This window comes from Macrobrachium rosenbergii, chromosome 52 (genome assembly GCF_040412425.1).
Source record: "Macrobrachium rosenbergii isolate ZJJX-2024 chromosome 52, ASM4041242v1, whole genome shotgun sequence".
Lineage (NCBI taxonomy): Eukaryota > Metazoa > Arthropoda > Malacostraca > Decapoda > Palaemonidae > Macrobrachium > Macrobrachium rosenbergii.
In genome coordinates, this window is record NC_089792.1 from 38,889,139 (window position 1) to 38,905,966 (window position 16,828).

At 37.8% G+C, this 16,828-nt stretch overlaps 1 protein-coding gene across 1 annotated transcript; it reads left to right on the top strand.

Moving 5' to 3' along the window:
* Positions 1-1,949: 1,949 nt before the first annotated feature.
* On the top strand, positions 1,950-9,828 carry LOC136833969 (uncharacterized). The gene is made up of 4 exons (XM_067096246.1): positions 1,950-2,030; positions 3,279-3,433; positions 8,359-8,553; positions 8,646-9,828. Exons 1-4 carry the CDS (start codon positions 1,950-1,952, stop codon positions 9,826-9,828), a joined length of 1,614 nt encoding a protein of 537 aa, XP_066952347.1.
* The last annotated feature ends 7,000 nt before the right edge of the window (positions 9,829-16,828 follow it).

A 16,828-nucleotide genomic window follows, 5' to 3' on the forward strand; every position in this document is an offset into this window, starting at 1 on the left:
CCAACAGAAACCTAATCAGCAACCTTGGAAAAGACAGCCTGGAAAAAAGTTATGGCGTTGACATCTGGTTGAGTAAACTGAAAGAGGTGGCAGAAAAGAGGTTAAAAACAAAAAAACAAGAGAGGTACTGAACGAGAAATACAGAAGTACAGGAAGGGATTAAACAACACAATAGAAGATGTAAAACAGAGGCTTAAAGCCAAAGCACATAAGATCCAACGGTACATGAACAGGAATAAAAAGGATACCAACAAGAACAAAACCTTTGGAACCAATCAGAAAAGATTACAGCCAACTAAGAGGGAAAGACAACCACCAAGAAATTCCTGAAGCCGAGCTAAGTAAGAAACTCTGGAAAACATGTGGAGCATTCCAGTATCACACAATAAACATGCAACGTGGCTCCAGGATGTCAAGGCAGAAGAAATGGGGAGAATGGGACGAAGATTCATGAAATCACTGCAGACACAGTCTACACCCACTAAAAGAAAATGCCCAACTGGAAAGTCCCAGGTCCATATGAAGTCCATGGATTCTGACTCAAAAAAACTCAAGCTCTACACCCACGAATAGCAGAATAACTCCAGCATTGTATCACAAACCACAAACCACTCATGCACCCAAATGGATGACCACAGGAGAACATACTTAGTACAGAAAGACATAAACAAGGGAAATATAGCTAGTAACTACAGGCCTATCACCTGCCTACCAATAATGTAGAAGTACTAACAGGTATTTTCATTGAAAGGCCTCTAACTGCCTAGAGGGATACAAATGCCATCCCCACCAACAGAAATGCTACAGAAGGAAGTGTAAGGACACAAAAAGACCAGTTCTGATAGATAAAATGGTAATGAAGAATAGTGAGAGAAGGAGAACCACCTAAGCATGGCATGGATTGACTACAAGAAAGCCTTTGACATGATACCGCATTGCAGTGACTAATAGAATGCCTGAAAGTACATGGGGCAGAGGGGAAACTCCATCAGCTTCCTAAAAATACAATGCACGACTGGAATACAGTACTTACAAGCTCTGGCATAAGGCTAGCAGAGGTTAACATCAGGAGAGGGATCTTTGAAAGAGACTCACTGACCCCACTACTCTTTGTAGTAGCCATGATTCCCATGGCAAAAGCACTGCAGAAGATGGATACTGGGTACCAGCTCAGAAAGTAGGCAACAGAGTTAACCATCTGATGTTCATGGACGACATCAAGCTGTATGGTAAGAGCATCAAGGAAATAGATACCCCTAATCCAGACTGTAAGAATTGTATCTGGGGACATTGGGATGACGTCTGAACGGAAAAATGTGGTTTGGTCAACATACAAAAAGGCAAAGTGACAAAGGAATGAAGGGAAAAAAGCTACCAGACGGAATAGCATCAAACACATAGATGAGACAGGATAAAAATGCCTGTGAATAACTAGAAGGAGAGGATATAAAACATCAAAAGGTGAAGAACACGATCGGAAAAGAATATATGCAGAGACTTAAGGCGATATCAAGTCAAAACTCAATGCGAAACATGATGAAAGCCATAAACGCATAGGCAGCACCAGTGACCAGATACAGCACAGCAGCAGTGGAGTGGACGAAGGCTGAACTCCTCAGCATAGACCAGAAAACTAGGAAACACATGACAATACACAAGCACTACACCCAAGAGCAAATACAGACAGACTACAGAAAACATGAAATGAAGGAGGGAGAGGTCTACTAAGCATAGAGGACTGTGTCAACATCGAGCAGAGCACTGGGGCAATATCTGAAAACCAGTGAAGATGAGCGGCTAAGAAATGCATGGGAAGGAGGACTGATAAAAGTAGACGAAGACCAGAAATATAGAATAGGAGAATGGAAACAGAACAGAGGACTGGCACAGCAAACCAATGCATGGGCAAGTACATGAGACAGGACTAAAGAACTGGCCAGCAATGAAACATGGCAATGGCTACAGAAGGGAGAACTAAGAGAAACAGAAGGAATGCTAACAGCGGCACAAGATCAGGTCCTAAGAACAAGGTATGTCCAAGAACAAAAAGATGGAAATAACATCTCACCAATATGCAGGAAGTGCAATATGAAAGATGAGACCATAAACCACAAAGTAAGCGAATGTCCGGCGCTTGCACAGAACCAATACAAAAAAGGCATGATTCAGTAACCAAAGCCCTCCACTGGAGCCTGTGCAAGAAACACCAGCTAGCTTACAAAAACAAGTGGTGCGAACATCAACCTGAGGGAGTGATAGAAAACGATCAGGCAAAGATCCTCTGGGACTATGTATCAGAACAGATAGGGTGATATGTGCCAATAGACCAGACTTGACGCTGATTGACAAAATCAAGAAAGAAAGTATCACTAATTGATGTCGTAATACCATGGGACACCAGAGTAGATGAGTAGAGCGAGAAAAATTTATAATAGAAATAAGAAGGATATGGGATATGCCAGTGGAAACTGTACCCATAATCACAGGAACACTAGGCACGATTCAAGATCCCTGAAAGGAACCTGGAAAAACTAGAAGCCAGTAGCTCCAGGACTCATGCAGAAAGTGTGATGTTGGAAGCAGCAATTTAGTGAGAAAGTGATGAACTCTTTAGGAGGTAGGATGCAACCTGAATCCCACGCTATAAAAACCACCCAGTCCAATAGGATGACTGATAGACAAAAAAAAATAATAATAAATAAATAAATAAATAAATAAATAATAATAATAATAATAATAATAATAATAATAATAATAATAATAATAATAATAATAATATGTAATAATTTGTCATGAGAAGATGTTCTACACATCAGCGTTTTTCATACTTATAAACACGAACAAATTTCTTTCATAAGTTCAATAGTCTAAAATTTATGTGAATAAATGTGGGCTTTGCAAAAGAAAGCTTCAGTGACATCACCCCACCACACTTATTCAGTCTTTTTCGTAATCCTGTCATTTCTACTTTCTTACCTCCGCGCTTTTCTTTTTTCCGTTCCTTTCCAAATTTCCAGTTTCACAATTTCTCTTGTTACCGATATTTACTAACTGCTTGATACTGCAAGCTCATTATTCTCTTCTTCGTTTTACTTTTGCCGTTCTGTAATCGTTTTCTGTCTTATACATTATGTTCTGTATCTCTCCCTGTTCCTATTTCCCAAACGACTTCATTGCACATATCTATTACTACCTTCGTCTTCCAAGCTCTCGTTCCATACTTGTTCCTACTTTCTGCGATCACTTTAAACCTTTCCTGTTCCATTTTCCCCCATAAGACTTTCAACGGAATCCTCTCCATCTCCTTCCTTCACCTCAGCAAACCTTTACCCTCGTCTCACACGCCCACCTTTACCCTCACATTTGCATTCGCCGAGCTGCCACCTAAATACTGGGCACATTATACCACCTCTCGGCTTCAGTGCTGTCCATTGTAACAACCGGTTTTAAGGAGAGAGAGAGAGAGAGAGAGAGAGAGAGAGAGAGAGAGAGAGAGAGAGAGAGAGACCTTGCAGGTTATGAGGGTATGTGAAGGCTGATCGTTTTGGCTTAGGGATTAGTTCTACTAACTCTGGCACCCCTATCACCTCGAGTCCCGTCCACTCCCTACCATTTGCGACAATCTCGGTACCTCCAAAAGCATTCTCTCTCCAGCCAAAAAGCGAAAGGCGGTATAAGGAAGATCGTGGGTTGTTGTACCTTATGAAAGAAATGTACTTTGGGATCTTAATGGTTATGGTTTGTGTGTTGTGTGTGTGTGTGTGTGTGTTTGAGAGAGGAGAGAGAGAGAGAGAGAGAGAGAGAGAGAGAGATTGCGTCTTACCTAAGAAACCAGGTCACTGTCTTGAACCTAGAGCTTTTATTCACGTAATCGTTTAAGAGAGAGAGAGAGAGAGAGAGAGAGAGAGAGAGAGAGAGAGAGAGAGAGAGAGAGAGACGCAAGACATACTGTACACCAGTTTTTCTTAATCATGAGTATTTGGTATATTTCATCGTTTTAATACATAAAGTTGTAGAATAAAACAAAATCTGCAACACATTCATACTCACACCGTGAAAAATTTATAACAGTTAAAGATTGATAAAGAAATACATAAGATTATAGATATGGAGTGGACATGCATGTACTTTTTTTTTTTTTTTAAATTGAGCTGGTTCTTTTGTGAGCAGTTGTCGGTTTTATCCACCTTTTTCCCTTACATTTATATGTAACTGCACACTTCACTTCCATATATGAGATGGTCCACAATACCTTCATATTTGGTTTCCTCAGATACTCAATTTTTTCTTCCCAATTTTTTCCACACATCTTGCAACATCCATTTCTTTTATTCTGTAACTCCTCCTCTCCTCACTCCTCCATCACCTACATTACCATTTACCTATTAATATATTCAACAGCCACCATTTGTCTACTGCCAATGCTGATCCTTCGTTGGGTGGAACCAATCAAGAGAGCTGAGAACATGCCAGTGATGCGGAGGAGGAGTGTGGGGCGTCAACGGATCATATTGCTAGATGTGGTGAGGAGGGATATGGGTGAGGTGGGACTGGGGGAAGAAGGTGCAAGGAATAGAAATAGATGGAGAAAGCTGACGCGAGCGGTCGACCCTGCTATACAGTGGGACTAATAAGGTCGAAAGAAGAATGTTGACCTTCGTTGCTCCATCTTCTTGGTTTTCATTTACCTTGTCATTATTATTATTCAGAACATGAACCCCATTCATAATGAAAAAGCTCACAGTGGCCACTAACTTGAAATTCAAGCTTCCAAAGAATATGGTGCTCATTTAAAAGAAGTAATAGAAGATAATAGGAAATACAGAAAGAAATGATCAGTTGTTTAGAAAATGAAAAATAAATTAACAAATTAATCAACAAATAGATAAAAATGTACATAAATTATTAAAAATACAAGAGGAGAACTGTTTTAGGGTAGTAATGCATTGCATCTTCGCTTGAACTTTTGAAGTTCCAGTTGCACAACATCCTCAGGGAGACTATGTGAAAAATAAAGGACCTCTGGAACTGAGAAATTCGACATGGAAGTCCTTCACTGCTTATGAGTGCTGCTGTTCAGCAAATCTAGTTTCTCTCGGCAGGAAAAGAGGATCAGGGATCAATTGTGGACGTGAAAGATATCTGTTAAAATATAACTTTAACCCTTACTCTTGCTCACATTCAACTCCTAAGTTCTTCTTCTTACAAATGCCTCCAAACTCTGTTCACAGTTTCTCTTCACTTTCCTCAATCAGTACCAAATCATCTATAAACATTAGTTATTCCACACATTCATCACGACTCATTTTCTTTATCTTTCAACTTTGTACCTACTTCATCTTTCTCTGATCTCTCACATTAATGTATCTATAAATCATGTTGAACAGCCATACAGGCATAACACACCTTTAACTAAGACCTGCTTTCATATAAAACCAGTTACTTTCCTGTCTACACATTCCAATTCATATTTCACTTTCATCTAAAAAAACTTTTATTCACTCTCAAAGACTTATCTCTTCCACCATAAACCCTAAACACCCTCCATATTGCCAACCGTTCTGTGGTAAGTTTTTACTTATCCACCAGTGCCACAGCTTTTTGCCTACGCTTTCAAAATTCTCACATAACTCTTTCCTACAAAGCTGCTGATAACCACTTCTTCCTTCTTTGTTCTTCCCCGATCAGTCCCTTGGTCATCTTGCTTAATTTCTCTGTCATCCTAACATCCACAGTCACTGGCTTACTATGTAATATTATGCTACTATCATTTTACATTTTCCTCTAACACCTTTACCCCTCATACAAAGGAACTATTATCTCTCTTGTGAGTTCATTTGTTTATTAATATTTCTCTCTGAATTTACTTCAATGCATTACAACATTTTTTCCATAAATTTCTTGGTCAACTTTTGCATTACTTGTCTTCTGTTTTTTTTTGACAACTTATCTACCACCCTGTACTGCAAAAAAAAAAAAATCTTTACAAAATCCCTTCAAATCTTTATTCCTCCACTTACAGTATGTCTTCCCCTTTCCTCTATCCTACAAATATCAACAGTCCTTGGTGATTTTAAGACCCTCTACTGGAATTTTGGATACTCCTTATGTACACCACCCAGCTCTGTGGCTTTAACCCTATCAATATTTGCGTCCTTTAACTCTTCTTATATGTTATATACTTGAAATCAATTTCACCTGTCCTTTTTCTCTTCCAAATATGTTTTCTTGCTTTAGTTTTAAAGAATTTCTACTATGTAATGATATCTTATACCTCCAACAAACACTTTCCCAAACTGACTCCACCTCTGTACCACTTTTTTTTTGTATTTTTTTCCCAAGTGCACTTATGAGTATTCATTTTCACAACTTTCTCCAAGAACTCCACCCATAAAAAAGTTTTGTAACCCACCTTTCAATATTGCCACTCTTCATTCTCTTATATAGACACTAATTCTGACTGTACCAGATATTTTCATCATTTATTTCCAACTTTAATTTTCTATTTATATAATATATATATATACTATATAATATATATAATATATATATATATAGCTATTATTTTTTATGCAGTATGGATAGGAAGAACAGTCAGCTCATCATTGACAAATTTATTAATAGCTGCGCTTCGGGATCACCCATATCCCATCTTTTCTGGCTAAAAAGATACAAAAACACTAATTAAAACTTAAAACAGAGTTTACAAAATTAAAATGCTTTAAAGACTGAAAATGACAATGACAAAATAAGGAATAGAATACCTTCTGTAGTAAAGTCCAGAGGATGAAAGTTTGATGAGAGTAAACAAAGTTAGGAAGTAAACAGGAATAGGGAGGGTACTAGGCTATGTATAAGGGGGTTGAAGTTAAATGATTATTGAGCGATGGAACAATTTTCTTGATAACCAAGGATTCCAAAATATTAAGGAGGTGTTCCTTCTGCGTTGTGGTCACTATTTCAAAGTTTTTATAATTTATTGGGTTTTTACAAATTAATGAATGATTCCTAATGTTGGACATTTCAGGTTTTGCTAGCCTAAGACCAGTACGATAGCTCAATCCACTGTGGCAATCTGCCCTCACTTTGAGCAACCGGCGCGTACTTCCGACATAAATCTGTTGTGGACTGCAACAGCAAGTATACTTGTACACCACGCCCGACTGCATCAATGGAGGGAGTCGCTCCTTGTGTCTAAAAAGGCCACCAAGACTTTTGGGGCTCTTTAAAATTATGTTAACCTTGACAGCTGGGAAGTGTTTGGTTGTAATCTGCTTCAGATGTCGTAAAAAATCACCACCATGTACAGAAGGAAAGGAAAAGTAGTATTCTAATTTGGGAACATCGAAAGAAGGAGAGGGAGGGCTAAAATAGTTATTTAAAATGTCCTTTATTTTATGTTGGACATTTTAAATAAATCCATTTATAACATCAATTTTTTATCGTAATTTACGTGAATTTTGATCATAAATTACCATAATTATTAATGTAATTGTTTATTACCTCGATAAAATCCACACTGAATCATTCTATATCGTTAATTTCTTTAAGTCAAATCATCACCATCTGCGCATGTGTATTAGCTAGCTACTGGCTAAACCCGCCGTGCATAATGCACTACCACCGCACCACATATCCAGCAAACTGCATGTGACATTGTAGAGTTTGAAGAAAGGAAATACAGTCAAGTGGTGACAGCAAAGCATACCAAGAAATTATTCATTTGTCATGGAGGGTCCATGAGAAGTGAACAACACACAGACGGCTTCATCAACCTGGCGGGAATTGGCCTCACCCCTCACCAAAAGTCCCTACTAAACTTGGGTCTCCAGTGTTACTACGCAAGGAAACCGCACCCAGAAGCGAAGAGAATTGAAACAGAGGCCTTGGTGGGCAATCTCTTGCAACTCTAGGATAATGGCAAGTTGGACCTGACGTCTACCTGCATCGGTGAACTTCTTGAGAGGCGGGTCACCGTATAGGACACTTTCATAGCCAGATCATCACCAAGGAAATAAAAGAAGCTACTAAAGAAGTACGTAACAAGCAGGATATCATCATACGAAAAGGTGATAAATCATCAGTTTATGTAGTGATGAAAAAAGCCGAATATTTTTAAAAGATGGATACGATCCCCCAGGACCCTTCCAAGTTCCAATGTCTGACGAAGGACCCTACCGAGGACCTCAAGAAGATGTCAAGGCTCGTGACTAGGGCCAACAACCAACATGATTTGATAAAATTCCTGAAGGTAATAGGCGACTATGGGCCAGGTTACTGTTAGGGGACAGTAGAAACCCACAAGACTGGCAATCCCCTCATGCCCATCATCTCTAAAATGGCATCCCCAACCAACAGAATAGCTAAGGTCTTAAATGATCTTTTGGTGCCCTATATTCCTGAGGCATACTTACTGAAATCGGCAGCAGAATTCATCGACCTCCTACATGCAAAAGGACCTGATGATGACATAGCCTTGCTTGACCTGGAAAGCCTGTTTACGAGCGTTCCCGTCGAAGAAACGATCAACATCACCCTTGACCGTGTGTACAGGTCAGAAAACGAATCACTTCCCATACCTGAAGATATCCCCCGTGACATGCTGAAGGCATGTACTACGGAAACCCCATTCCTCTCCCATCAAGGGAAACTACATCGGCAAACATATACATGGCTACCATCGAAGAGAGGACCTTCTGTGAACACCAAAAACCGAAGATCTACGGGCGATACATTGATGATATCTTCGTTACGATAAAAGAAACTGATGACGCCAGGAAAATAGCGGATGCCTTAAAAAGAAACTCGGTGCTTAATTTCACTACAGAGCACAGCCAGCAGAAGACCCTGCCTTTTCTGGATGTCCTAGTTAAACAACAGGAAGGACAATTTAAAACTACGGTATTCACAAAAACAACGAACGCTGGCCGTTGCTTGAATGCCCGGGGAGAATGCCCAGACGCCTACAAAAAGTCAGTAGTGAGTGCTTATGTCAAAAGAGCACTCACCCACTGCACTTCTTGGAGAGATGTGAACAATGAACTGGACAGAATTCGACAGTTATTAACGAACAATGGATACGCAGATCGTATCATCGAAGCTGCAATTAAAAAGAAAATTGACGAATTCTACCAACCGACCACGACGACGGCAGAAGAGAACCTTGTCATTTATCATCGCCTGCATTATGGGACTGCGTACAGGGAGGAATGCCGTAGCCTACGGGGAATCATTGATAGAGGCGTGACACCTAAGGCCCCTTACAAGAAAATTAACCTCAGGCTATACAGCAAGCCTAACCTAGTAGCAGCCCTGATAATGAAAAACAGCACCGCCCCTGTGGGACCGAAGGAGATGTGTACGAACGTAGTGTATAAATTCATATGCCCGGAGGAGATGTGTAAATCTCACAGCAATACCTACATCGGACACACTACTACGACCCTTCGGAGGCGAATGCTGGCCCACAGAAACCAAGGGGCCATACACCAGCACTTCATTGATATACATGATAGGAAGCCATCCCTACAAGAACTCATCGAAGGCGCTCAGGTCGTCCATAAAGAAAACAACTATGGTCGTCTTTTAATAGCGGAAGCGGTGAGCATCGCCATCCAAAAACCGACTCTTAACATCCAGCAAGAGTCGGATCACATACTCCCTTCCAGCAGAAAGAGGACTGCGCGAGCGAACGCAGACCAGACATCGCGCCCCCGAACGCTAGACACGGCGCGGCCTTCAGGAAATACAAGAGCAACCAGAGAAGCACAAGTAACACCTGGTATGTCCCTGAGGCCTCGCCCGACACGAACCACAGCCGGCATCTAGTGGTTGATATCTGCAAAATATGTTTTTATTTTTTTTTTATTTTATATTTTTATTTTTGTAAATATAATATATACAGTATAACCATACTTTGTAAATAAAAAATTCTTTTATACATAACTATTAAGCACTGTTTTGTAGTTGCAGTAGAATATCCATTTCATATTTTCTATGTTAAGCCTAAACCTTTCGACCCTAAAAGTGGTTCATCCCTTTAATCCCTGGACCAATCACAGCTCAGGTCTACTTTTCCATCCGCATGTAGAGACAAAATGATTGTAAATCCAAATTGTAAACCAGTAGTCACTTGAAAATGCCACAGAGTGGAGAAACAGCTGTCGTGACAGAAAACAATAAATGGAACAAAGAAGTTTGTGTGTTCTTCACCGAAGATTGAGAAACAGGGTGTAGGTCCTGACCGGTTTCTGACTTTATTTCCAAGCCATTGACGAAGGACTGATACAGAGTGTGAGAAGTCACAAATATATATACTACAAGAACAGTACTGACGAACATACACAACCGTTAGAGGCTCCATATCCCCACTCAGGCCGGTGTCGAGGTAGGAGTGGCCTTTAAAACTCATTTGGCTAAAAATCACAATAGACTCTCAGGGGACATTGCTGATAAACAGACCATACCCCACCTCAGATCCACACCTGACAGGTGTCATGGAGGCGGAGTTTGGAAACTCATTAACCTTACTACCCTCGTACTGTGTTTACAAATATGATAATCCTATTTTCATATATCTCTACTGCCTACCTTAAAGTTTAAACAATTTACAAATTTCTTTTGATATTAAAGGATCAAGTTTATACATCCCTTGACTGATATTCATATTATGGTTGTAACTTTCTTTTATGAAGCTAGATTCAATGATGTTCCTTTCCAGTGCATTATTAGAATATACAATTCTTTTGCCCCTTCCCAGTTGATAGCATGATTGTTCTCACTAACATGTACAAATATACCACTGTTCCCTTGTGCATATCTCACACATTTCTTATGTTGTTCAATTCTTTTTCCAGTGCTTTCCCTGGTTTGGCCAATATAAAAGTTGTCACAAGACTTACACGGAATTTTATATACACACCCTTTAATATTGTCTGGGAGTTCTTGATAAGTACATTTTTCATTGTTGTATTGTTCTTAAATGCGACATTAACACCAAAATTCTTAAGAAGATGAGGATATCTTTCATACTATTATTATAAGGCAGAACAAGCAAATTTTTTGTGTTGTAAGGTTCTTTCTGGTTTTGATACATAGTCTTTTTGCCGCTTCATATGCACTGTTTAATACACTATCAGGATATTTCAATTTTTTGCCTGCATTCCTAATCTTATCTAAATCATCATCAATATATTCAGGGCTACATACCCGTAATGCTCTTAAAAACATAGATGAAAACACTGACTTTTTAACCTTATTGCTTTGTCCAGAATAGAAATGCACATAGGAAGAAATGTTAGTGGGTTTTCTATACACACTATATTTAAACCCACTACTATTTCTTCGTATGAGGACATCCAGAAACGGTAAGCACCCATCATTTTCCATTTCCATCGTGAATTTAATTGATGGTACTAATTGATTTAACTTAGCAAAAAAGTTTTTTACATCTTGGTTCCTGGCCATACACAAATTATGTCGTCAACATACCTAAACCATGTTACATTACGTGGGATTATGTTGTTTAATATCTTCTTTTCAAAAATTCCATATATAAGTTACTTAACACTGGGGATAGAGGGTTTCCCATTGCCATACCAAAATTTTGTACAATAAAAGTAAAATAAAATTTACCATTAAATTCAAATTTACAATCTTTTACACATAATTTAATCAGTTCAATTAAAGTACTTTTAGAAAATGGGATATCCAGCTGTGTGTTCTCTAACAATTCAGATAAAAACGCCATCAGATCATCTATTGGCACCTTTGTGAATAGTGATACAACATCAAAACTTACAAGCCTGGATTCACTATTAATCTCTACACTATTTAGTTTATTTATCAGGTCCACATTATTCTTGATATTTGCATTTGAGATGGTACCTACTAATTCGAATTTAATGGTAAATTTTACTCACAAAATTTTGGTATGGCAATGGGAAACCCTCTATCCCCAGTGTTAAGTAACTTATATATGGAATTTTTTGAAAAGAAGATATTAAACAACATAATCCCTTTGTAATGTAACATGGTTTAGGTATGTTGACGACATAATTTGTGTATGGCCAGGGAACCAAGATGTAAAAAAACTTTTTGCTAAGTTAAATCAATTAGTACCATCAATTAAATTCACGATGGAAATGGAAAATGATGGGTGCTTACTGTTTCTGGATGTCCTCATACGAAGAAATAGTAGTGGGTTTAAATATAGTGTGTATAGAAAACCCACTAACATTTCTTCCTATGTGCATTTCTATTCTGGACAAAGCAATAAGGTTAAAAAGTCAGTGTTTTCATCTATGTTTTTAAGAGCATTACGGGTATGTAGCCCTGAATATATTGATGATGAAATAGATAAGATTAGGAATGCAGGCAAAAAATTGAAATATCCTGATAGTGTATTAAACAGTGCATATGAAGCGGCAAAAAAGACTATGTATCAAAACCAGAAAGAACCTTACAACACAAAAAATTTGCTTGTTCTGCCTTATAATAATAGTATGAAAGATATCCTCATCTTCTTAAGAATTTTGGTGTTAATGTCGCATTTAAGAACAATACAACAATGAAAATGTACTTATCAAGAACTCCCCAGACAATATTAAAGGGTGTGTATATAAAATTCCGTGTAAGTCTTGTGACAACTTTTATATTGGCCAAACCGGGAAAGCACTGGAAAAAAGAATTGAACAACATAAGAAATGTGTGAGATATGCACAAGGGAACAGTGGTATATTTGTACATGTTAGTGAGAACAATCATGCTATCAACTGGGAAGGGGCAAAAGAATTGTATATTCTAATAATGCACTGGAAAGGAACATCATTGAATCTAGCTTCATAAAAGAAAGTTACAACCATAATATGAATATCAGTCAAGGGATGTATAAACTTGATCCTTTAATATCAAAAGAAATTTGTAAATTGTTTAAACTTTAAGGTAGGCAGTAGAGATATATGAAAATAGGATTATCATATTTGTAAACACAGTACGAGGGTAGTAAGGTTAATGAGTTTCCAAACTCCGCCTCCATGACACCTGTCAGGTGTGGATCTGAGGTGGGGTATGGTCTGTTTATCAGCAATGTCCCCTGAGAGTCTATTGTGATTTTTAGCCAAATGAGTTTTAAAGGCCACTCCTACCTCGACACCGGCCTGAGTGGGGATATGGAGCCTCTAACGGTTGTGTATGTTCGTCAGTACTGTTCTTGTAGTATATATATTTGTGACTTCTCACACTCTGTATCAGTCCTTCGTCAATGGCTTTGAAATAAAGTCGAAACCGGTCAGGACCTACACCCGTTTCTTATTTTTCACCTGTGGTAATGTGTGATAAATGAATCACGTACAAAAAGTGATAATAATCATCATATATATATATATATATATATATATATATATACAGTATATATATATATGTGTGTGTGTGATTACTTTAGCACGTGATTCGTTTATCACACATCATACAGGTGAAAAAATAGAGACCTGGTGTAGGTCCTAATCAGTTCTGACTGTATTTCCAAGCCACAGACTTGGAAATAAAGAGAAACCGGTCAGGACCTGCATTTTGTCTCTTATTTCACCATCTGTGGTGAAGCATGTATATATATATATATATATATATATATATATATATATATATATATATATATATATATATATATATTATATATATACAACACGAAATCTTATGCTTTTCCATGACACCATATTCACCGTACTTGCAATCAAAACTATGCTATAAAATCTCTTTCTGAATTAACCCGGTACTCGATAATATGTTTCTTTGGAAGGTAAACGATCATTAAAAAAGTCTACACCATTGACCACTTTTATCAATAAGAGTCTTTGAAGTTTGATAAAGTAATAATTTGTTTGTGGTGTAAAGAAGGAATAAAAAAGCAGTACTTAGTTTGTATTAACAGTAATAAATAACAATTGATAAAATACCCGTTGCGTATGCTTTCATCTAGCCAATCACAGGCATCTTTCAACTTTGTTCCTTATTTTAAGGAGCAGACTGAAGCACTGTCCTGAGCTGTGCGACGGTACGTAATAACCTGAGGTTGGGACTATCCATATTGGCCCTAGTTATATTAACGCCATGTTTGGACGGCATGTGTACACTAGCAATAATTTTAGTACAAGGGTACTGAGAGTAAGTGGAAAAGGTAAATAAATGGCGTTATTTAAAAAATCATTTAAAATGTAATCCCTGCCTCATTTAAGTTCTATCCAAGCAGCTTAGGGATTTATATAGCCATGGAAAATTAAATAGGTATAATCTAAAAATACATAAATACATGAAAATGTTTAAGACATAATTCACTCTTTCCAGTGCATAAAATAACTACCAAATAAAGAACCTCAGGAAATGGAGGGGGAGAGGGGTGGTTAGACGGGAGAGGTACGTCGGTAGGTACCTTTCTTCCAAGTGTTCTTCTCAGACACAGGAAGATATGGAGTTCTGAAAGATCCTAGCCTCAACTATTGGAACAGATCTCTCTCTTCTCTCTCTCTCTCTCTCTCTCTCTCTTCTCTCTCTATATATATATATATATATATTATATATATATATATATATATATATATATATATATATATATATATATATATACATATACATATACATATATTTACCTGACCAACCCAGATGGGATTAATGGAATCGCCCTCGAAGATCAGCAAACACTGGCAAAAAGAGAGGTCATAAAAGGCTGGACATGGACTACCAAGGACAGAAGTAATTAGGACACTGACCCAGTAACACGCCACTGTGCAATTCTATCCCCCAAGCAACCATTCACCATTTGTCTGGCCGACAGTATACCCATCCAAGTGCCAAGTGCAGAAGTTCCACTAGCCTGAGAATCCATTGTCTCTGCATCCAAGGAACTTCGCTCAAGGAATTAAGGCGCTGTGTGGTGGGGGGAGTGTTCAGTCATTTATCTCGTACTCTTATCTCATACCGTTTCCTTTTCCCCTTGCATTGTGCTTAGACCCTGAATCATTTTCAGTGTTAGAGAGTAATTTACCTGATCATATTTTGACGTCATTTCCTTGAGTCTTCAGCACTCCCTTTGTAAAGATTAGTCTGTGCTTTGGCTTACCCAGTGATCGTGTTCCTTTCTCTATATTTGCAGAAAGGGTGTGTGAACCACTGTAGAACCATCTGCCCCCACTCTGCCCCTACGTCCATCAATCAAGCAGTCTATGAAGTGTTATTCATCAGATTTCATTACTCACTGTGTGGCACACCATTTTTTTAACACTAGTATAATTTAGCTTGAAAGGTGCCAAGAGCCCAGCACATACGGCTCTTTGTATTTGATTCTTCTGAGCAATGTAAATACATTTAATTAAGTCAGACCCAGAATTGAGATCTACTTAACCCCATTCTTTTACGTACGTTTGGTCCCCAGTCAGAGAAAGAAGTCATTGCCAAGGTGAAAGAAATTACAGATCAACCCAACATGTAATAATAATAATAATAATAATAATAATAATAATAATAATAATAATAATAATAATAATAATAATATTTATACACACACACACACACACACATATATATATTTATAATTTGAAAAATATATTACAAAAGCAAATGTTTGCAGTACCTGTCTTGTTGAAGAAAAATGGACCAATGATTCGACTGCACATGATCCCACACCACACAGTCACCTTTGGACGATCTCAGTGAAATTCCCTAGTTACATGGGAATGTTCTGATCCCCAAATTCTCACACTGTATGTGTTCATTTTCCCTGGAACATGAAAGGTTGCCTCATCACTAAAACAAATTCAGTTGAGGAACGTTTCATCCTCAGAAATTTGCTCTAGCATGTTAACTGCAAACTCTTTTCGTCTTGGTTTATCATTTGGCTCGAATGCCTGTGTGAGTTACACTTTGTAAGCGTACAATCACAAGTTCTTGTGCAGGACTTTGTGCACTGTTGAACATGGTAGCTGAAAGTGTCTGGTAACAGTATGGATGGACTTTGTAGGAGAACGATCAAAGGCTTGTCTTACATGATTGATGATTTCTTCATATGTTCTTGGTCGTCCACTCCTCCCTTTAGCCAACAATGTCCCTGTTTCCATAAATTTCTTGTGCCATGCATGAATTAATGGACATGACAGTGGATCTCTTCCAAACTTAGTTCTGTAGTTTCACTGAGTCTGCATATCCAATTTTGTTTCAATAAACCATGACACACATTGTGCCGTTCCTTGAAGAGTAGCCATTTTTTATGGGGTCATTTAGCAGTACCTCTTCCATCAACAAAGTACCTAAAATGCACAAATGCAATGCAACTGACAATTTTGAGAATTGCTGAGTACATAGCATAAATGTGATTAAGATATTTCATCAATGGCTTTTGTAATATATTTTTTAAATTGTAAAGAGACTTTATGGACACCCTGTATCATATATATATATATATATATATATATATATATATATATATATATATATATATATGCATATGCATACATTCATACATATATACACGGCATTTTTCCATTCCTCTGAAACAAGTTTTAGTTATGAAGGCGAAACTGGTCAGGATATACACCTAGATTTTCATTTCCCTGTAGTAGAGTGGGACATAAATCACGTGTCATTTCGATTATAAATATCACATATATATATACAACATATATATATATTTACATCTAACATCTATATATATACACACGTATGTGTGTGTGTGTCTCTGAGAAAAAGTGCGCACTTATGAATATTTTTGTCACTAATATGCAATTCACTTTCCTTTGTAAGTGATTTTCACCCAGAGCCTATATGTGAATCTACCCTAGCC